At 54.3% G+C, this 21,454-nt stretch overlaps 1 protein-coding gene across 5 annotated transcripts in view; it reads right to left on the reverse strand.

Annotated features, from left to right (window-relative positions):
* Positions 1–21,454, reverse strand: part of CCDC33 (coiled-coil domain containing 33) — a 106,499-nt gene that overhangs the window by 56,670 nt on the left and 28,375 nt on the right. For all 5 annotated transcript variants that reach the window (XM_045070600.1, XM_013059380.2, XM_045070602.1 and 2 more), the window contains exons 5-9: positions 16,460–16,593; positions 12,173–12,282; positions 9,888–10,004; positions 6,667–6,758; positions 5,373–5,493 (exon numbers count right to left, since the gene is read on the reverse strand). In XM_045070600.1, coding sequence (XP_044926535.1) covers positions 5,373–5,493; positions 6,667–6,758; positions 9,888–10,004; positions 12,173–12,282; positions 16,460–16,593 — 574 coding nt within the window. The remainder of the gene's footprint in view (positions 1–5,372; positions 5,494–6,666; positions 6,759–9,887; positions 10,005–12,172; positions 12,283–16,459; positions 16,594–21,454) is intronic.

Raw genomic sequence — 21,454 nt, forward strand, 5'->3', positions numbered from 1 at the left:
CTTTGTAGCTGCAGGGTTTTTTTTTTTTTTTTTGTCATGTCCAGGAGCTCTGGTTTCTCCCTTCCTATGTTTTCCTAGAATAGTTCTGTATTGAATATTGTTTGATGTGGATTTCTGAATCTCAGATTAATTCCCAAGGACCCAAAGTGGAAATGCTGAATTAAAGGACGTGCACTTTGGGGCGCCTAAGTGGCTCTATCGGTTAAGTGTCTGTCTTCAGCTCAGGTTATGATTCCAGAGTCCTGGCATTGAGTCCACATTGGGCTCCTTGGTCAATGGGGAGCCTGCTTCTCCCTCTGCCTCTGCCTGCCGCTCCCCCTGCTTGTGCACTCTCTCTCTGTTTGACAAATAAGTAAATAAACTCTTTAAAAAACCAAAAATGATATACATTTTAAGGCACTACAGTACTGACCAGAGTCCCTGAATAAGGGGCTCCAGGAGACATTCCCAAGGATGGCCACCAAAGCCGTCTCGCAGGAAGCAGGACCCAAGGAAGGCTCTGAAGTAAGATTTGGCAGGGCGAAGGGAAGGAGGGGGGCCTTCTGGCTGGGAAAATCACCCAGGACAACAGTGGAGGGGGCTCCAAGCATGGCAAGGACCATCCTTGCCATGGAATAAGGAGAGACTGCAGGTGGAGGAGGTCGAGCAGCTGCAAAGGCTGGAAAGAAGGTGGGGAGTGGGGAATGGACCATAATGGTGTCGGCCAGCAGCCCTGCATGGTTGGTCCCAACACAGGGAGGGACTGGGGTCACCGGGGCAGACTCTTCCAGGGGCAGCCTGGCCTCTGTCCCCAGCCAGGAGCTGTCAGCAACAGCAGCATCAGCTCCCACCTCCCGCTCCCCTGCGGGAACCAGTCATTGCTCAGAAAGGTCAGCACAAATGCTCCGCTGGCTCCAGGAGCTATTGATGCCAGATCTCGAAATATCAGTGTGGGTCTACCCACCCCCACCAGCAGTGGCAGGGCTCTGATGCATGTCACACTAATGTGTCTGCTCTGGTTCTCTGAGGCCCCGCCTGAGGCTCAGCTGTGTCCACTTCGGCCCCTGCCCCCGGGGGACATGGGGTGCAGTCACTTTGGGGGCCAGGGGGTCCTGAACACAGGGATAGGGACTGGGGTGATGGGACTGTTCCTGAGAACGGGCTCTGGAGGTCGCTCAGGGACAGCCACTTGGCCCCAGGTCAGGCTAGAGAGGCTGCCTCCAGGTTCTGTGGGGCTTGGAAATGGTCTTTCAGGATTGATCCCCAAACCATGCCCATCCCAGAGCCACCCCACTGAGTGCCAGAGGAGGCTTCCCATTGTCTGGACCACTGCCAGGCCCTGAGGCACTCAAGGAGGACCTGTGACTCAGTCCCTTGCTGCCCCCAGGCCTTGCTCCCACCCTGGACGGGGGGAGGGCATTTAATGGATGCTGGCTGTCCTCTCTGGGGCCTATTAATGTGTCTAAATGGAGTCTACAGAACAAGAAATAGTGCCTGACTGCTCAGGAAGGATAGGTCTTTCCCTGAATGGTTTCCCAGGATGAGTCCTCCAAGAGAGACCCCTTCAGACCTACAGCTGGGGAGAGAGGGTCACACTCTCTTGTGGGTGAAAACCTAAGTGGGTGGGGGAGGGGGAAGGAATCAAGTTTAAACCACCTCTGGAGTCTGATGCCAGGGCCCTGGTGAAGGTGTTGGTAGCATGTGTGTGGGGGGAGGGTTGGGGGCAGGGTGTGGGGCGGGGAAGCCATTGACCACAGAGGCTAATGGGAAAGGCCACTGCAGGCTGTGGAATTAAGGAATGTGATTAACCTTCAGCTGTGATCTTCAGCAAAGCCATTAACCCCTGGCCACTGAGGCAGCCCTGCCTTCCCTAGGAGCAGAGGTTTCATTACATGGGCCCATGGGTCCTCCTTCCATTTCCCCTGGGCCCACCACACCCACACCCCTACCTAACACTACCTGCTCCACCCATCCTGGGAAGGGTAGCTGCCAGCAGCTGATGCTGGGGGCCTCAAGGGAGCTAGGATACACGGACCCTGGGCCCAGGTTTGCCTCAAACTTGCTGCATGACCTCTGGCAAGTCCCTTCCCCTGCTGGAACCTGAGATGTCACTGTCCACTGGGAAATATCTTCTGCTCTATGCCTTGGGGGCTATTGTGCAGGCTGAAAGAGAAAATGGATGCCTTGCCTTCAAGACCAAATTTCAACTGAACTCAGCTGATGCTGACTGGGGTTGTTCATGCTGTACACCTCAGGGGTGCTGTTGGGTCTTTGGGGGAGCTAGAGTCAGACCTTGTTCCCTCTCGAGCTCACCATCTTCCCAGGTGATAGGACACACACTCCTATGATCCATGCGGAGGTCTAAGCAAGTTGTGGGTTGTGGGTGCTGGGGTGTCAGAGAAGAAAGCAACGACCCTTGACTGGGGGAAGGGAGGATCTGTGGGAGGAGGACCATTCCAGGCTGAGTGCAGCAGAGGGGAAGGCTGGCAGCCCAGAGAGGACAGCATGTGTGTGGAGCACAGCTGGGCATCCAGAGAACCTGCAGAAACCCTGTGGGGGTTGGGGCCGTGAGCCAGGAGGAGGGGATGAGGCCTTGTGTCCCCAGCTGCCAGGGAGGGCTTCAACCTGTCCAGGGTCCAGGGGAGGGGTCTAGAGCTGGGCCAGGCTTGCCGTGGCTGCTTCTCACAGGCTGAGCTGGAGATGCCTGAGTGGAGGTGCTGCGGTGGTCCATAAAAGACGAGGCCAGCACGAGGGCAAGGTCTGCGGGATGGAAAGGGGTCCTGCGACAGCCTGGGGACCGACTGGCCGAGGGGGCTGAGACAGGGGAGACGACGGTGGGCACAGACAACTTCTCTGCTTCTGTTTCATCAGCCGGGAGCTCTGCCTCAGTTCTATAAGGAGGGCAGGCCAACAGGAGCAGCCTGATGGGCAGTGGCCCCCCCACAAATGTGCGGGATGCAGGGTACGAGTAATTCCTAAGTCCCACCCTATTTCGGGCCCCTGGGCCCAACTATCCCTTCACTGACCAGTTTTGCCATCATCAGCAGTTCCCAGAGGGGTGACGCAGACACTATGCCCTTCAACAATTTCGGTCTGTCTGTCTCCAACAGAACCCGCTTTGGTCCGGGTGCCACCACAGGTGATGCCACGCCCCTCCCCAGTGATTGGCTGAGAGCAGGGCATGTGATCCAATTCTGGCCAATGAGACTAGAGGGGAGGTCTGTGGAGGGGCTGGGGTGGGAGGTTTCCAGCGCTTCAGAAAAGGCAGGGGTGAGAAGGGGAGGCTCGCTCTCTCGGGTCCTGGTCCTGTCTGGATGAGGGTGCCGCGAACGTTTTGCCTCCATGAGCTGTTAGTCAACTGAAGATGGCAATTCAGTGGTGCTGGAGAGATCCTGAGTCCTGAGGACGTTGTTGAGATGGTGCATTAACCGATTCTGGCAGCATCCTATGCGGGGGACCTTTCGCCAAGCGTAACAAGTAACAAGGCATCTTTAGAGCTTAAGTCCACGGGGTTACTTGTAGCCAAATATAACAAGGGCAGTGGTGAGGCTGGCTTCAGGGGGCATCCGACAGTAGGGGAGGGGCAGCTCTTAAAGGGACGAGCCCCCTGAACCTCCACCCTGGGCTTGGACGCTGTACCCAGCTGAGCCCTTCAGGGCCTCCTAACAGCCCAGTAAAGGTAGGAATCTGGAGCTGCAGAAATTGAGAAGGCTGCCAAAGGTCACGTAGCTACTAAGTCACAGAGCAGGGGTCAAACCCAGGTGGATCAGGCCCTCAAATCCCCGGCCGCAGTGCTTTGCCATGGGGCGGGGGGGCCAGGAGTGGGCAGCTAGTGGGAAACCACGGCGACTCCAGACACCGCCACCCCTCAACTCAGGTGAGGACCCCGAAGTGTGGAAGGGGCGGGAGGGAGTAATGTCAGCCCGTGACTGGTATCCTTTCGGGTAGAGTTCCGCCCACTCCTATCTTGTACCACAGAAACCCGCCCCTGTCCCTCACTTCCAGGAGTTCTCATCCTGGCCCAATTGCCATGTTGTCTAGTGAACGTCAACAAATGTCTGCCGTCACTGGACCGTGGGCCTTGAGTCTCACCCATGCAGGAGGCACTGGAGGCAAGTCTCTGTAGCTAGGGGCAGCTCCACTACCAAGACTGGTTCAGCAGCAAAGACAGCCAGAGACAGCCGGGATAGGGAGGGGGCTTCCTCATTAAGGCAGCCAGCGCCTCCTGCCCCTTGGGACCACCTGCTGATTGGTTCATAATTTTCTGGGCAAATGCAGGGCCATGTGTGAGATGACTCTGGGGAAATCAGGCCAAGGATTGGTTTGGGTTTGAAGCCTCTGTCCCCAGGGTCCCCCCCTTGTCCCACCCCTCCTTGCCACCATCACTCTTGTCTGTGTCTGAGCCTTCAAATGCCCTTGCCTTTAAATGAAGGCTGGGGACTCAAAGGGGTGCCTCATTCTGTATTTGCCATGCCAGACATGAACAGTGGTGGGCAGATAACAGGAAGGACTTCCCAGGCACCCCTGTCTTCTTCAAGGCCTCTAGGAATGTTGGGACCATCATGTGGGGCAAGCTCCAGCTGAAGTAGACATGATGGGAAAGGACTGATCTGGCCATTCCCTGGCACCCAGCCACAGTCTGCACACCCCACCCCAACATCTTCAATGTCCTGTGCATCCTATCTCTGCTCCTGTGATCTTGTTTTCTGTCGCCCTGAACCATCCGTCCTCTGTTAAAAACCCAAGAGTCTTATGTGTGGATACCCACCCTAATTCCCCAGACTTCATATCTCTCTTGTCTCAAATTTAAAAAAATGTTTTTATTGTGGTAAAATATACACAACATGAACTGTCCCATTTTAACCATCTTTAGACACACAATTCAGTGGCATTAAGTACATTCACTATGTTGTATAACCATCACCACTATTTCTGGAACTTTCTCATCAACCTAAACAGGAAAGTCTGTACCTATTAAACAAGAACACCTTGGTGTCCCCTTCCCCCAGTCCCTGGCAACCACCATTCTCCTTTCTGGCTCTATGAATTTGCTTACTCTAGGAACCTCATCTAAGTGGCTTCAGACCATATTTGTCCTTCTGTGTCTTGTCTCCTCTGATATTTCCAGCTTTGACCGTCCCACTGGCTTTGTTATTACATTACACATTATATTGTGTTGATGTCTGGGTTTTTCATGTGTGGGATACCCATCTTCACTAGACCAGGAGCGCCCCGAGGGCAGCTCCTCCATAGCACAGAGAGGCTTGGCTCTGGGTAGTAGCCAGTTCAGTAAATTCCTTAACAGTCCAGGGACTGAGGGAGTGAATCAACCTGTGGGTGAGATACTAGAGGTACGAGCCCAGTGACAGGGTGTGTGGGGGAAGGAGCCATACCTGAGGGCACCCGTTCTGGCTGACCCGAGGAACATCAAAGTACATCACAGATGAGACAGGGAAGGAGAGTCGGGTGATGGGCAGCCCTACGAACGCTGGGTCCTGCTTTACCTGATGGACCCTGGGGAGGCAAGGAGACATGGGTCAACCCACGAGTGTAACAGGTGTCCAGGGCTCTGGGCTCTGTGCCCCAGCTCAGCAGCCAAGGGCTCCCACGAAGATGGACTGTGGACTGATGTGAGAGAGGACGAGGGGGCCGGGGCCTGGATACTGGGACAGGGGGTGGATCACTGGCCCAAGCCTTGGGAAAGTTCAACCAGGTCAGGATATGGGCTGCAGCTCCCAGGCTCCCTTCCCCATCACTCACTGTGGCCCGGGCCACACCTGAATGCCCCAGCAACCCCCATCTTTAAAAAGCCTCGCCTTTGGAAGTCCTTGCCAGAATGACCCACTCCGCGGTGGCAGTTCTGGTTTAGGCTTGGTGGGGCACAGAAGCTGTAAGTGCAGGATTGGGGGGGCAGGAGGCTGTGAGCATGTGGCGCATGTGCTGAGCGTTTAGGAGGGCCAGGAGTGAGTGAATCAATCAGCTTCATTCCCTCAACAAGCAAGGAGTGTTCCCAGGTCATCGGAACTCAACAGATGGTGTGTAGTGGAGTCCCGTCGGGCCATCAGAGTCAGCGGAAGTGACAAAGCAGACAGCTGACCCCCAGGAGTTGGTGCTGTCACAGAGGACAGTGCTGTGTGACCTCCAGTGACCAAACTACCCTCAAGAAGGGCATCTGTCTGAGGACTGCAAAACCACCCAACCCCAAAGGTCATCTGGGGAGGAGGGTCATGAGCTTCACGTGGGGCCCCGGAGACCCTCGGGAGGGTAAGGAAGGGGACTGGTGGGCAAGGTTAACAATCATGAGGTCATGTGAGCTAACCCATAGGCGGCCTTCTTTGGGGACAACCACTGGCTGGAGACTTGGCCTTGCACTAGAACAGGAGGGGGGACTGGGATGTGGTGGGTATGGGATGGGGAGGCAGGTCTGGAGGAGCTGAGGACTGCTCTCCTCCTCCAGCTGCTGGCTCCTCTGCAGCCTGCTCTCGAGAGACTTCTGAGGCATCCCTTTCCATGGACCGTGGGCAGCCTCCTGGGACCTCAGGTTTGAAAGGTTTGAAAGGCCTTATGGAGGATAGGTTTCTAGGGCTCTTGGGATCATGATCTGTGGTGACAATGACAGCCTTTGCCTCCTCTGTCCTCTGCCCTCCTTGCCCTCCCCTTGCCCTCACCCACCTGGGCCCCACTCACTTAAAATCACTGTAGTTCGGAACCACCCTGGCAATGACCACCATGGGGTGTGGGTTGTTGACCAGGGGCTCGTTGACTCCCCGGAGGAAGACCTGGGGAAGAGAAGAGGCAGGTGAACCTTGGGTAATTTGGGGCCCTCTTGGGGACAAGGCCAACCCAGCTGCCATCTTTTGCCCCAATAATGAGCTCATCCCTGCCTCCATCTGTCTCACTTGTTTCATTCTCTGCTGCCCTCCTTCAGGCTCTGGGCTAGGCATTGGGAAGGCAGGGGGAGAAGACACAGATTCTGTTCCCACACACCTCCACTGCCAACCCAAGAGACTCATGATCTGGCTCCTGGCTCTCGCCCCTTACCCACAGAATGGGCTCACACTTACCCCTCTGCCCTCACCCTAACTCCCCCAGCTGTGATTCCTGTGGCTCCTTTTACTTCTTTGACCCCCATCACTGGCCTCTATTCTTCACCCAACCCATCCCTTTCCCAGGCAATTTGATACATGATGGCAAAAACTGCTGTTGTAAAAATGATTTGAACTATGTCATTCCCCTGCTTGAGACCAGGAATGACCATACTCCCACTGCCATTAGAGTGAATTCTGTCATTCTTACCATCATGGCCAAAGCCTGCATGTTTTGGCCTGTCTGCCCTTGGCCCACATTTCTACCAATCCCCAACTCCTCCTTTGTTCCAGCCTCTTTTGTCTCACCCCTTCAACATGCTGATTTGTTTCTGCCTCAGGGCCTTTGCACATGATGATCCCTCTGCCTAGATTCAACATCCCCACCCCCAGTGACTCAGTGGCAGCAGGCTCCTTCTTTTCCTTCAGGACTTAAATGTCACCACCTCTGGCAGGCCTTCTGTGACCACTCTTACTAAAAGCAGCCCACCCCATTCTATAGCCCCTGGATTGCCTCTTCCATAGCATTCATCATGGCCTGTGTTCATTCTCATTTCTTTCTTGTTCATGTTCTGTCCATCTGAGTAGAACCCAGGCTCCACAGGCATGGGGACCATGTCTGCCTTGTCTGCTGTTTCCCCAGCTGTTAACAAATGTCCCTGGCACAGAGTAGGAGCTCAGTTTGTGTTTTGGGGAGAAATGAGCTCCACTGATGGAGGAGAAGAGTGGAGGACAGGGGAGGGAGATGCTGAGTCTGCTTCGGAGCCAGAGAGAGAGACAGAACCTCTGATGCCTGGGAGTGGGAGAAGAGGGGCCAGGCAGGGGCCTCAGGGAGAGGCTGGGCTTGAGCTGTCCTTGGAGGGTAGATGGGGATCCTAACTATGGGGTGCTCCAGGGAGGAAAAATAGAAAGAGAGGGGGCTGTGAACACAGCTGAAGGGCTCCTCGCAACAACTGGGTCACTCTGTCACCGTGGCCAGTCCCTGATCCACTCTGGACCTTTGGATCCCAGCTTGTACACTGAAGGGTGGGACCATACTGTCTCCGGTCCTCCTAGTTCTGACCTGCAATGGGAGGACAGTGCCTGGGAGCTGGGGCTTCCTCTGGCTCTTCTCTCTTTCCTCCTCCCTGAGCACTCCCTCCTGGGCCCCTCTGCCAGGACCCATCTTAGCTGGTGGACTGTAAGGCCTTCAAATAATAGTGCTTAGGGCCATTCAGCACTAACGGGGGCCCCTGGAGACTGACTCCCTGCCCCAGATTCAAAGGACAGGATCTGGTGAAGGTGATTCAAACTTTGGGTGGGGACAGGAGTCTGGGCGGAGGCAGTCCGCTGCGGAGGTGTCAGGCCCTCATGCTCACAGGGACACCAACAGGTTTAGGGACTGAAAGCAGGTCTCTGAGAGGTTGAGGGGTGATGGCTAATTTACACCTGGTCCGTGCTGCATGGTCAGGTGTGAATGAGACACCTGCCGCAGCACACCAGCTCATGACAGCTGGTGAGTGACGGAAGCAATTTCTCTGCCCACTGTGCTCTCCAGTCTGCTCTCTGGACCAGAAGCGGGGGGCATCTGTGCTGGGGACAGGGAGTGGGAGCACTGCTGGAGACCCTACCAGGTAAGTCTGGGGCTGGGGTAGGCATGGGGCAGATCGTCGGAGACCCCTGCAGGCTGGGGTTCTGCTGGGTCTTAAGGGTATGACCTTCTCACTGTGGGGCGTGGCCTGGCCAAGCTGTGGCCATTCTTCCTAGTTCTTTGTGTGTTTGTGTATACGTGCATGTGTGTGTGTATACATGAATGTGTGTGTATGTGTGTGTATTGCTGGCAGGTCTCAGGAAAGGGCGTGATGTAAAAGGGAGGGAGAATGGACCAGAGGGAGGCATCCAATGGGGAAGGAGAGGTGAAGGTCAGGACCTCTGGACTTGCATCCCAGACTCTTTCTTCTTGGGTCCTGGTGTCCCCAGCTGTGAAATGGGAGTCCAGAGCAGTTCTTATAGTGCTGCGGGGTGGATCAGATCAGCCGGGCTGAGGCAGGGGAAGCCCAGAGTTTGGGCCTTCTTGGTGAACCCCGCCCTCCCCATCCCATTCAGGCCAATGCTGCATTTGAATCTGTCATTCCTGGCAGTTTGAAGGCCATGGGGGAAAGGGAGAGGGGGCAGGTTCCTGGGCATATTTCTGGAGCATGGCCCATCCTTCTGAAACGGCTAGAAGGCTGAGGTTGGGGTAGAAGTTTGGGGATGGTGTGTGTGGAAGTTAGGTCCAAGCTGGGCCAGGCCTGGAGGAGGCTATGTAAATAGCTGTTGAATGGGTGAATGAATGCCTAATTAGAAGGCCAGCCAAACCTCTTCAGAGATAGGACTCCAAGAAGCGGGGAGAGGCCCTAAAATTTGGGGGATTGTAAGCCCTAGATCAGGGGTCACTACTTCAAGAGGAACAGACTAGGAGAGGAACAACTTTTCCTCCCCCCCCCCCCCACCAATCCTGTGAGATTCAGGCAGACATCAAGCTTTGGAAGCCTCCTGTTCTCCATCCTGCCTGCAGTGTGTGAAGCAGAGCAAGTGGTGGCCAGGTTAGGGCAGGACTGGGGACCTGGAAATGTTGGGAAACATTAGACATCATTTTCATCTCCATCCCTCTCCTCATCATCCCTGAGATCCCAGAGCTTGTTCTTAGCAAAGTACGTGGGCTATCGTGGAAAGGCCCTGTTGCTTTCTTCCCCAGACTCCCCTCCCTGACTCACAAAGTCAAGTCGGTCAGAGGTGGTGAAGGGCAGGGCCTGGGGACTGCTCAAAACTTGCCTTCCCAAACCGGGACCCCAGTCCCCATACCTCCAGAGCTGTGTGGTTGTTGCCGATGTAGCGGGGGAAGAAGCTCCCCTTCCGAACGATGGTGGTGTACAGGTGGGTTTTGTCAGCGGCTCCCTCAGCTTTTCCAGACTGGGCTGGCTGGGGTCAGGGTGAGGGAAGAAGACACACCAGGAGGAGAGTGACTAAGGGGCAGCCCCCAGCCATAAATCCAGCCCTTTGCAGACAATCGCTTGGTATTGCTCCACCGGGGCTCCGAGCTGATAATTAAAGCTCATGGTCCCTGCGAGCCTTTCCAAGATCAATATAATAAATCTTCCCTTTTCTATTTGAATATTTCATCGCCCTCATAAGGACCACGGCCTGCCTGCTCTCTTTGTGGAGATGTGATAACAGGGCCTGGGTTGTAAGTGGCCAGAGAGCCAGAAGGCCTGGGTGATGACCGCAGAGTCATAGCTGAAGTGTGAAGCCTTCCAGGCGAGTCACTCCTCTCTCTGGCCCTTCCTGTCCCTGCTTGCCCCAGGTACCTCCTCCAGGCTTAGGGAAGGGGCTTAAGAAGGTAAAGATCCTTAGGTCATGGTCGAGAAGGTGTTTGGAAAGAAGAGCAGTGCAGGGCTTGATGGGAAGAAAGGAGGGGAACTAACCCAAACTCAGCCCCCAACACTGGCAGGTGCTTTGCCAGGGTCCTTAGGCCCATAGTTGCTACTGATTGTTCAAGTGCATGCTCAGTATCTATTTTGCCGGTGAGGAATGGGGAGGCCTACGGGGTTAAGCAGCTTCCTATGGATATACAGTTAGCAAGAGGCAGACCAGGGATAGGAACCTAGGCAATCTTGCATCACATTGTTCTTTACTCCAAACCACAAGAGGGGCCTGGAGTGCACACTGAGGGAAAGTAATGCTCTGTTCATCTTGGTCCAGTCCCAGGCACATAGTAGGTACTAAGTATTGAGCCATGAGTGAGTGAGTTCTCCCTTCCACCAGTCAGCACTGTGGAGAGGGAACGGGTGGGGGAGCCGTCCTGGGAAGTTCAAGCCATGGACTGGGATACCTGAGGCTCCCCACTCCAGGCTCCTGCCCACTTGCCTACTAAAGGGGTGCCCTCCAGGGGGCACTTTCTCTTCCACCTGCCCCAAATCTTCTGGACCTTATACCAGCCAACACACTATGTGGCAGCGCAGAAAGAAATGACCTGGGAGAGAGGTGACCAGGGCTCACCCTCCAATGTGCTACTCATCTGCTCTGTCACCCAGGTTGACAGGATTCCTCTTTCTGGGTCCCAGTCCTATGTATGCAAAATGTAATTCGCCTTGAGGATTAGAGATGGTGTCTGGCCCAGGACTGGGGACATAGTAGGAATTCTGTAAATACTGTATTTCTTTGATTTTTAGATCTAGTCTCACCTTTTTTTTTAAAAAGATTTTATTTATTTATTTGACAGAGAGAGATCACAAGTAGGCAGAGAGGAAGGCAGAGAGAGAGGGGAAAGCGGGCTCCTTGCTGAGCAGAGCGCTCGATGCAGGGCTCGATCCCAGGACCTGAGCTGAAGGCAGAGGCTTAGCCCACTGAGCTACACAGGGGCCCCTAGTCCCCCCCCCCCCTTTTTTTTTTAAAGATTTTGTTTATTTATTTGACAGACAGAGATCACAGGTAGGCAGAGATGCAGGCAGAGAGAGAGGAGGAAGCAGGCTCCCCGCTGAGCAGAGAGCCCAATATGGGGCTCGATCCCAGGACCCTGGGATCATGACCTGAGCCGAAGGCAGAGGCTTTAACCCACTGAGCCACCCAGGTGCCCCAGTCCCACTTTTAAAAAAAAAAAAACATTTTAATTATTCATTTGACAGAGAGAGATATAGCAAGAGAGGGAACACACGCAGGGGGGGTGGGAGAGGGAGAAGCAGGCTTCCTGCCGAGGAGGGAGCCCCATGCGGGGCTCTATCCCAGGACCCCAGAATCATGACCTGAGCCGAAGATAGACACTTAATGACTGAGCCACCCAAGCGTCCCAGATCTAGTCCCACTTTAAACATACATGAAACCAGAATGTATCTTTAATTGGTATATTCATTTAATGAAGTAGATGTTCTAAGCTGTTGGGCTGTTTTACAGAGATGTATTCAGAGAATTCCAAATTCTCATTGAAACCATTCTTATCTACCTGCCAGAAGCTGGGTTTCCTGAGCTCCATATGTTCCAAGACTTGTCATATTGCAGGGTGAGCGTGGGAGGCTCTGAGGGTACAGCAAGGGGGATCAAGGTGGGTCCCCTTACCTATCCCAGGCCCACAGGGACTCAGGGCCCTAACTTACCTTCACCAGCTCAAAATGGTAGGGGTGGAAGACACGCAGGTACTTGATGGGGATTTGGTAGGACAACAGCTCCTCTTTATTTTTATTGTCCATCACCTTGAGGATCACATCTTAATAGAGAAAAAGGAGCACAAGCTCAAAACAAGGCTTAGCTGACCAGCATCCCTCCCAGTGTGGAGGAGGTGAGATGTTGCCCAGAGCAGGGAGCAGGGGCCCTGCTGAGGAACCAATATGCACATGTACACATGTGAGTCACCCCACACACACACACACAAAACACACACACACAACACACACACACATTCACAAGTACCATTTGAGCCCTGGCCCAGGGCAAGTCTCCATCCTAGGTGCTGTTAGAAACTGAAGATGCAATTCTGTCCTGCGGTCTAGAAACTCCAAACTCAGAGATGGACACACCTGGCATGGAACCCCCATATCAAGAGACACACATATGAGGGCATCTGGGTGGCTCAGTCATTAAGCATCTGGCTTCGGCTTGGGTAATGGTCCCGGGGTCCTGGGATCGAGCCCTACATTGGGCTCCCTGCTTGGTGGGAAACCTGCTTCTCCCTCTCCCACTCCCCCTGCTTGTATTCCCTCTCTCACTGTCTCTCTGTCAAATAAATAAATAAAATATTAAAAAAAGACACACATATGATGGCAGAGACATGCACAGAAGCAGGAATCATACCCTTTCCTAGGAGCTGCTTCCCTTAGTCACAGACGCTTTCACCAGCTCCTGAGGCAGGAAGGGGAGGACTTACCTCCCACATGTTGTAAATGGGGAAACTGAGTCTCATTAAGGAAACAAGATCTGCTCAAGAAATCTCTCAGTAAAAATACCAACAAAAGTCTACTCCAAGGAAATGAAAACTAGTCTAACACTAAGAACAATGCACCACTTAGAAAACTCCCTCCAAAGAGACTACATTTTGTTATAAAATGCATGAACTTCAGGATGAACTCTGAGGGGAATGCCAATGACCTGGAAATAAACATGCAATCCCGCTTAATGAGCACCTGCTGTATACCAGATACAGGGATGGGTGTTCTTGAGTCACTATTCCAACAAATCCCCACCACAACCCCTCAAGAAGGAATCACCATCTCTGTTTTTATAGTGTGATTAGTGGAGTGGAGAGTGGTAAATAACTTGATCACCATCACAGAGATAGTAAATGTTTGATGGGAGACTGGGTTTTTGATCCTGGAAACATCTTTCCACTCTGGAAGTCTGTGGTTTGAGGAAGAGGCAGGGGAGAGAGAATGAGAGAGATGGAGGAAGGAAGGATCTAAAATATTTAGAGAAAAACGGGCAAGGCAGGATGGGAAGGACAGGTGTAGCTGATGGAGACCAGAGCAGACCCTTGCCCTTTGCCTCTTTCCTGAGAAAAGGACATATCAGCACCAAGGACAGCTCAGCACTTGGGGCTGGATGGATCATTTCCTTTAAAAAAAAAAAAAAAGATTTTATTCATTTGGGAGACAGAGAAAGCACAAGCAGAAGAAGAGGGAATAGCAGGCACCCCACTGAGCAGGGAGCCTGATGTGGGGCTTGATCCCAGGACCCTGAGATCATGACCCTAGCTGAAGGCATTCACTTAACCAACCAGGTGCCCCTTGGTGGGTCATATGGATTAATGTGTGGAAGAGAAGGAGGAGGAAGAGCATTTGCTAATTACTCTTCCTTTCTTCCTCTTCCACACAGCTACCCTGGATACAGAGAGAGGGAAAGACACTTGCCAAAGTCCCTCAAGTGCTGGCCATATGGGATCTGTGTTAAAAGGAAAGAAAGCAAAATGGGTACCCAAAAGACTTGAGGTTGCCTTGAAAGAAGTCAAGTAAGACAAAGGATTTGAAGTGAGCAAACCTAGTACTAACACACCAACTTGCTCAGTGACCTTTAGTCAGTCACTTAACCTCTCTGAGCTTCATTTACCTGCTCTGCAAAATGTCAATATTTTAAAAAGGAAAAACCTTGTCCCTCCTACTATTGTTGTAGGGAGGGAAATGTGTTTTTCAAGCTATGAAATTCTAAGCAAGTGCTCCTTGTAGCTGTCACTATTTTCCTCCTCATTAACCATCTGTAGTGCTCCGTGTACTCACCCAGCCCTGAGCAGAACTGAAAAAACTCAGCTGGAGGATTCCAGTGCTCCCACCCAGAGCTTCAACAGTAGCTACGGAAGCTGTAACCCCTCATGGCCACTACCTATAGGTCCTGAGTCCCCAAATCTGGTTGGAATTTGCTGAGGCTGAAAGAAGAGGTGAATGTCTTGCATTTTTCCCCCTACCCCAATCTTCGGAGCTCTGTGTGGGCAGCCAGCAGATGAGCTATAATTGGGGGGAATGGACAGCCATCCCTCTCTGTTCCTGTCTCTATGCTACAAACACGCTTCATCAGCTTCTTCTCTGGGCACTGTGCCCCTCCAGCCTCCCACGGCTCCCTTTGTGTGGCCAACAAGCCATTTCTGCCACCCGCTTGCTTTGGCCCTGACATGGGTCTGCAACTCTCCTTTGCTTTTCATTAACACCTCCTTGAGCTACTTCGTTCCCTCCCCACCACCTCTTGGCTTGGCCCCCATCTTCCCCACCCCCATCACAGACATCACCACAGCAACCGGTTCCAACCAGGTTTCAAGGAGCATCCAGCGACTTCAATCTGCAAAGAGGTGTCTGCCAACGTTCCCTGTCTATCCAGTAGGCCTTCCCTACCCTCTTGTTCTTTCTGCAACGAGTCCTGTCCCCTCTCTGCTGCACAGATGGGTGCTAAGGCCATTGACTCATCATGTCCTTTCCTACAGTCACCCCAAATGTGCAGAGCTCAAGGTGGGACGGGATCCCAGATCCACTCACCACAACCTCTAACACACATATATACACCGACTATACACACACATACTTCTAAGCAAACACCACCTCCCAGATAAATCTAGGCACAGACACAACACACTGTTGCAACACACACACACATACATACACACACACACGACACACACGACACACAGACATGCAAGCCTATGGCACAGTGACAAGCACATAGTCACACATACCACATTCACACATACACGCGGGCCAGCAGGCAGGCATTCACAAACACATGCACACACAGGCACACACATACATGTGCATGAAATCCTAGGTCAATTTTTCCTCCTCTCCTACATATTCTTAGTTCACTCAGCAGCCCCACCTATCCCTTTATAGGCAGAAAAATATTCTCTGGCTTGACCCAGAAGTAGCCTCTTCCCCTTTTATTGATGTGCCTCCTCCCACTTTGCTTCTCTCCTCTTCTCCCATCTTTAGCAGCTGGCTTTCTGTTCTTCCTGAGGCAGACAAGAGTTCTAAGGCCCCAGTGAGATTTCTAGGGGAGAAGTAAAGCCAGTCCTCTGAGGGAAGGACCACCAGCTAGAGGAGAGCCTGAGCAGAGATATTGTGGGCATGTGTGGGTCTGTGCAGACTAAGCCCAATGCCGATCCCCAGTGCTGTCCTGGCACCTGCCTGTCAGTACTCCTGTGTGCCCAGCCTGAGCTCTCGCCCAAGAGCAGAAACCACGAGTGCACACCCATACATTTGAACGCCTGTACCTGGAGATTCTGGTATGAGCCCTGCCTTGAAAAACTTAAATTACCTACAGTGTTAGAATTTGCTAAAAGTCAGGGACTGGAAAGGCTTCCAGGGCCAGAGGAGCAAGAACTAGTTGGCAGTTTCTACAAGAGCGCACCATGGTTCTCAGGAAGCACAGGAACGCTGCTATCTGACAGTGGGCAGTGCTGGGGGAGATGGCAGGATAAGGAGCCAGTCTAGGGAAGCAGTTAGAGCCCTGAAGCTGCAGTGGGAACATGTATGCTGATCCTAGGTCCTCCACTTATGGACCACATGAGCTTGAGCTGGTTATTTCAGTTCCTTGAACCTCAGTGTTCCCATCTAAGCAATGGGAGCAGCATCGCTTCTCCCAAGAGGTGTAATTCCAATGAACAATGCATGGGGATGTGCCAGGAAGCTGTAATGTGCTGTTTCAGTGGGAGACGGCAATAATAACAACCATGAAAATGATAACAGTGGCCATAAAAAGATAAGCTTTCATTGTCTGGAAAATTCATTTATGTGGAACAACTCATTTTTCGAGCAGACTGAGGAGATGAGGCATGACAGTATTATAATTTTTTTTCTTTAAAGTGCTTTTAACTGAGCCCAAGGTGGTGTTTGGGTGGCTTCCAGCTGAACTGAGAGGCCAGCCTCTGCCTCACACCAGCCCGCCCCAGCCCCCCCCCCCCCCCGCCTCACCTTCTCGCCCTGCATCCTCAGCTTGGAGCTCCACTTTGACTGTGTCCCCCCAGATGGGGGCTGTGGTGGGCTTGGAGGTCACAGATGTGACTGCCTTAGCATTCTGGTTCTTCATGTCCTCTGATGTGGTTTTCCTGGGGAGGGGAGAAGCAGGCTGAGTCAGAGGAAGGGTGTCCTGCCTGCTGAACAACTGTCCATAAATCTGAGCAAAGGGAGGACAAAGAGTAAAGAGCTCCCTCCTAGGCAGACACACTCTGGTCATCCCAGGCCCAGGGGACACCGGGCCTCTCTCCTCAGATGCGCGGATGGCCTGGGTGACCACACTGTCTTGCTTACCACCGCTGAGGCCTTCCTGTGGACTCAGGCACCAGAGGCCAGGAGTGGGGATGGGAGCAAGGAGAGACGCCTTGCCTGTCTGACTTCCTGTCCCCTGCCTGGCCAGGGCTCCCCAGCAGGCGCCTGTGTGCAGACTCCCCATCCTGACTCTTCTCTAGGCTCTGTCCGGTGGGAGGAAGTTTCTGGGCTGGGCAGCTGTGTGGTGCCTGCCTGGCTGGCTTCTCCTTTGACCTTCATTTCCCTAAGCTGCTGGCCCAGATTCCTGAGGCTCAGCACAGCTTCCCGGGCTCTGAACCTTTTCAATAGAGCACATGCCAGCTACTGCCTTCAGCAGCACCCACTGTGCACAGGGCCCTGGGCTGGACGCGAGGAGCTGGGCATGGGACAGGGCAGGGGGCGGTGAAGGGTGGTTCAGGGCCCAGTTGTCCATGGTGAGGTGGGAGCTTGGGCCCTCTGTCACCCAGTGCATCCCACAGGTGTCTGAGTTACATGTCCCTCAGTTCCCAAGCTATCAACCAGTTCAGCGAGAGAGTTAATCTTTCTTCTGTTGAGGATGTTATTATGTTGGGGCTGTAAATGGTGCAGCTACATTAACTGCAGCAATCATGGCTGAGGAATCATCCCAGAGCCCGGAGCAGGGGAGCCACAGCACGTACTAGGGAGGGGGAGGTGCTGCCGCTGGTTCTCCAGGCAGAAGCACAGATGGTGTCCTCACCAGCCTCAGAACCGCCCCCGGAGGCCCCCAAAGGGAGTGTGGGGCAGGCGAGTTGGCCCAGAAGCTCTGAGCCGATGTGCCCCACGTGGTAGCTAAACCAGCCCGTGGTTTTCCCAGCCCATCCTACTCTCCTCCAGGAAGGCTTCTGGCTGCCCCCACTCCCCAGGTCCTTCCTCATGGCTCCCTCTGTCCTCTGGACCTGAGTGACATACCAGCCTGGATCTTTGCTCCCCACTTGTCTATAGGACTCCCCTGAACAAGCATTCTTGTGAGACTCCGGTCTCACAACTGGAGACACCTTGGTGAGGGGGTGTGGTCTCTGGCCGTTGTGACCAGGGTGTGGAGTCCTGGAGTGAGTACCGGCTTCAGAGTCACACACAACTGTCTGAGGCCGCAGCTACCTCGTGACCAGGCCACCTGCCCTCTCTGAGCCTCAGTGTCATGCTCTGTAGGTAGGCCTCCCTCTCAGGGCTGCTGTTAAGGACTGGGAAGAAACCGTGTTAAGCTGCCAGCACACAGGAGGCCTCAGTCCATGTTATGCCCTCCTGGGGAAGATAAGCTGGGTGTTTCTCAAAGTTCGCTGACCCAGGGCAGCCTGGCAGGGCCCGGTGAGCGCTGAAGGAGGGCTGAGATGCAGAGGGGCGCGCCTCCCAGACACATTGCCTCCCCACCCCTGCAAAAGGGGCCCCCTCTGGCTGAGGGGTGTATGGGAGGCTGCCAGGCTGGAGAGAAGAAGCCATTGAGGCTGGAAGGTAATTGGAGCTCCCTCCCTTCCGACGTGGTGACCTCTGCTCATTCAGGGCTGCAATGGGAGCCCCTTCCTCCTGCCACCCTTGGTCTCGCACTCTGCATCAGGACGAAGTCAGTCCTCTATGCCGCAAACACCCAACCTGATCCTGCGGGGGCATGTGAGCCTGTGTGTCCCTGGGGACTTGCCAGCACCCAGAAAGGACAGACACAGGGGTGAGCAGGGGACCTGAGTCACACGCAGTGCAGTGTCAAGACCACAGGTTGGCACCCAGGACCTGTACTTGCCAGCCTGTCCTCCACCCTCCTGAGAGGTCTTCAGCCCCTTGTCCCCTCCCCTTCTCACAAGCTCCTGGTAGGAGGGACTCCAGGTGGAATGAGATGGGGACAGGCGATGGACAAGGCCAAGGGAGCCTGCTGGTGCTGACTCTGTTCAGGCCTAGAAGGGGTTAAGCAAGCATCAAATATCTCTGTCCTCCCTTTCCTCCCTTCCCTCTGCGTGCACCAGAGAGGTCTGTCAGTGCTAGGTGAGTGGAAGTGAAATAACTCAGGAGGGGTGAGACCCCTGGGGAAGGAGGGAGGCTTTTAGCAGGTGGAGGGAGGCTGTCAGGGTAATGGCTTTTCCTGGCACAGCTGGCTCCTTCAGGCCTTGATGCTATTCTAGAAACTGGAAATCTAGATGGGTGAAGGGGGCCAGCTCACTCCTTGCTCCTAGTCCCCACTCTGCCCTCCCAGCTGGGCATGTGGGTGGCTGGGTTCTAGGACCTCCAGCCCCTGATGGGGTGAGGTCTCCCAGGGCAGTTTCGGAGTCCATGGGGCATCTTAGGGACCTGCCCCCACAAAGCTCAGCTGTAACAGCAGGGTCCTCTCTCCTACCCCCGCCCCCCACCCCGCCCCAGAGGAGCTGCAGGGTGCTGCCTGCTTTCCTGAGGTTCAGACTTAATCCAGCCATGGGGGGAGCAGTCACACCAGGATGGAGCTAGGGTTGGGTTCAGAGGCACCGTGTAGCCATCCTGGGTCCCAAGCTGCCAGGAAAAGGAAACCCCTCTCTGCCAGGCCCACCCCGCAGCACACCAGAGGGGTACGGTGGATGTTTGGCAAAGCAACCAGGAGGCTCCGGGGCTCCCACTCAAGCAGGGGCTGGGGGTGAGGCCCAGGCACATCTGTGAGTGGGAAGGAAGAAGATGGATTTTGCTCTCCTTCTCTGAGGCTGTAACACAGGGAGGGGCATGGGCTCCTGGGGCTGCAGCTGTGGGAAGGTGAGCAGGTGGTGAAGCGAGGGGCAGGGCCAGGGAGGGGGAGGGCAAGCTCCTGAGCCGCTCTCCCAGCCACCACCCAGCCTCTGAAATGCCCTCTAGAGCACACACATCTAGGAGTGGGATCCATGTTGCCACGGTCCCTGCCTCTCCTCTGCTTCCCCTCCCCCAGCACAAGCATGTGTGCTCACGTATGCACACATGTGTAGAGACACCCAGCCTTCCCTGGGGAGGTCTGTGGTCCTCTCTGACCTCGTTCCTTCTCTAGCCCGCTTCTCTCCACACCTATGTGCATTGTCCTCTGAGGCCAGACAGGAAGGAGGGCAAAACCCTACCCTCATACCTCTGGCCTTGGCCAAGCTCCCTGGGGATTGCTGGGCCAGAAGTTATAGCCAGGGATCCACAAAAGAGGAGCTAAGATCCTAGGCAGGGAGGCTGGGTCTGAAGCTGCCCTCTCTCGTCCTCCCCCTTTACGGGACCACAGCCCAACAACATCCGGGGCCCCCACTCTGAGGGCGCCCCTCCCCCCACCCCTAGGGCAGCTGATTCCTGTGGGTTCTGAGCTCTTGGGAGGCTGCCACTTCAGGCATGAGAAAGGCTGTTTTTCTTAGCAAAGCCATGGCTCTCATCCTGCGTTTCATTTATTAATTGGACTCTAATGAACCATCACTAATTGCTGATGGTGCCACACCACTACAGGTGGGCCTTGATGGAAGGAGTAACCGAACCTGGAGCGCTGGAGGCCAGCCAACTCCCCATCCACGTGGGCATGGCTGCCCCAACTGCACCTCCTGCAGGGAGGGGGGACTGCCCCCACCCCAATCTGAAACTCAGAAACAAGGCATTCCTAGGAACTCTGAGATGAGCACTCCGGCAGAGGGAAACTTTTTCCTACAAAGCCGGGACGCTGCCCCCCACCTCCCTACCCATAGTTCATGTGAAATAATCCCCCTGCTCTCAGGGGAGCCCCTTGAGGTGAACATGTACCCCTACCCCCGCTCAGGGAGGCAGCAGCGCAGGTAGACTCCTTCCACACGACCCAGGGGATGATCTCAGCCCACAGAATTTTGTGATGAGTGAGAAGCCAGACTCAAGCCCCGTTCTGCTGGGTATTGTCATACCCTCAGTCTTCTCCTAGAAAGGATTTCCTTGTTTTCCAGAGAAGCCTTTTTTTCTCAGCGGAGAAGGGAGGTGGTGCATGGTCAAATTCGATCTGCCAGTCTTCGGAGCGTCCCGCTGTGGTCCATGCTGTGGCTTAGCTTGCTGAAAGGCTCCGAGAACCATCTTCTTAGGCAAAGGGGAAAGGGTCCAGCTGTCAGGCCCTACCCTCACCCTAAGAGTTGGAATGACAGGTAGTCCCTTGGTTGAGTACAGGCCTGGGGGAAACAGCCCTGCCTGGGAGGCCCTTCTCTCCATGACTTGAGATCCTTCGTGATGGGTCTCTCGGAACACCATCCTCTTCCCAGTGTCACCATTCTCGTGGATGCAGTCTTCAAGCAGGAGAAATGTGGGCAGACATACAGGCGAATTTCCCCGCCTCAGGAAAATGACCCGACTCACCCTGATTCTTGTTTCTTTCTGATGTAGACCCCTGCCTCCTGCCCTCTTCCTAAGACCAGCCTTCCCCAAGGGGTCCTGATGCCCAAGTGCTGGGGTCTGGAGCCTGCTTAGCTGTCTTCTGCCCAGGAGATGTGGGCAAAGGATGAGTGAGTATTATCTGTTTAGCGACCCCTGACGCACACACACTGGACTGTGATGATGAGTGCTTAGGAGCAGGGGCTTGTTACTGTGGAGCTGTTTCCGGTTCCCCTCCGGGAACAGTGGGACCCAGCTAATGTTTGTTGAATGAAGGAAGGGGTGGCAGAAAACTGGAGACTCACACAGAGGCGGAGGCAGCTCCTCCTCTCCGGCTCTGCGAGGCCAGCCCCCTGCCCAAACTGT

The sequence above is a fragment of the Mustela putorius genome, unplaced genomic scaffold (genome assembly GCF_011764305.1).
Source record: "Mustela putorius furo isolate JIRA1106 unplaced genomic scaffold, ASM1176430v1.1 tig00003972_pilon_pilon_pilon, whole genome shotgun sequence".
NCBI lineage: Eukaryota > Metazoa > Chordata > Mammalia > Carnivora > Mustelidae > Mustela > Mustela putorius.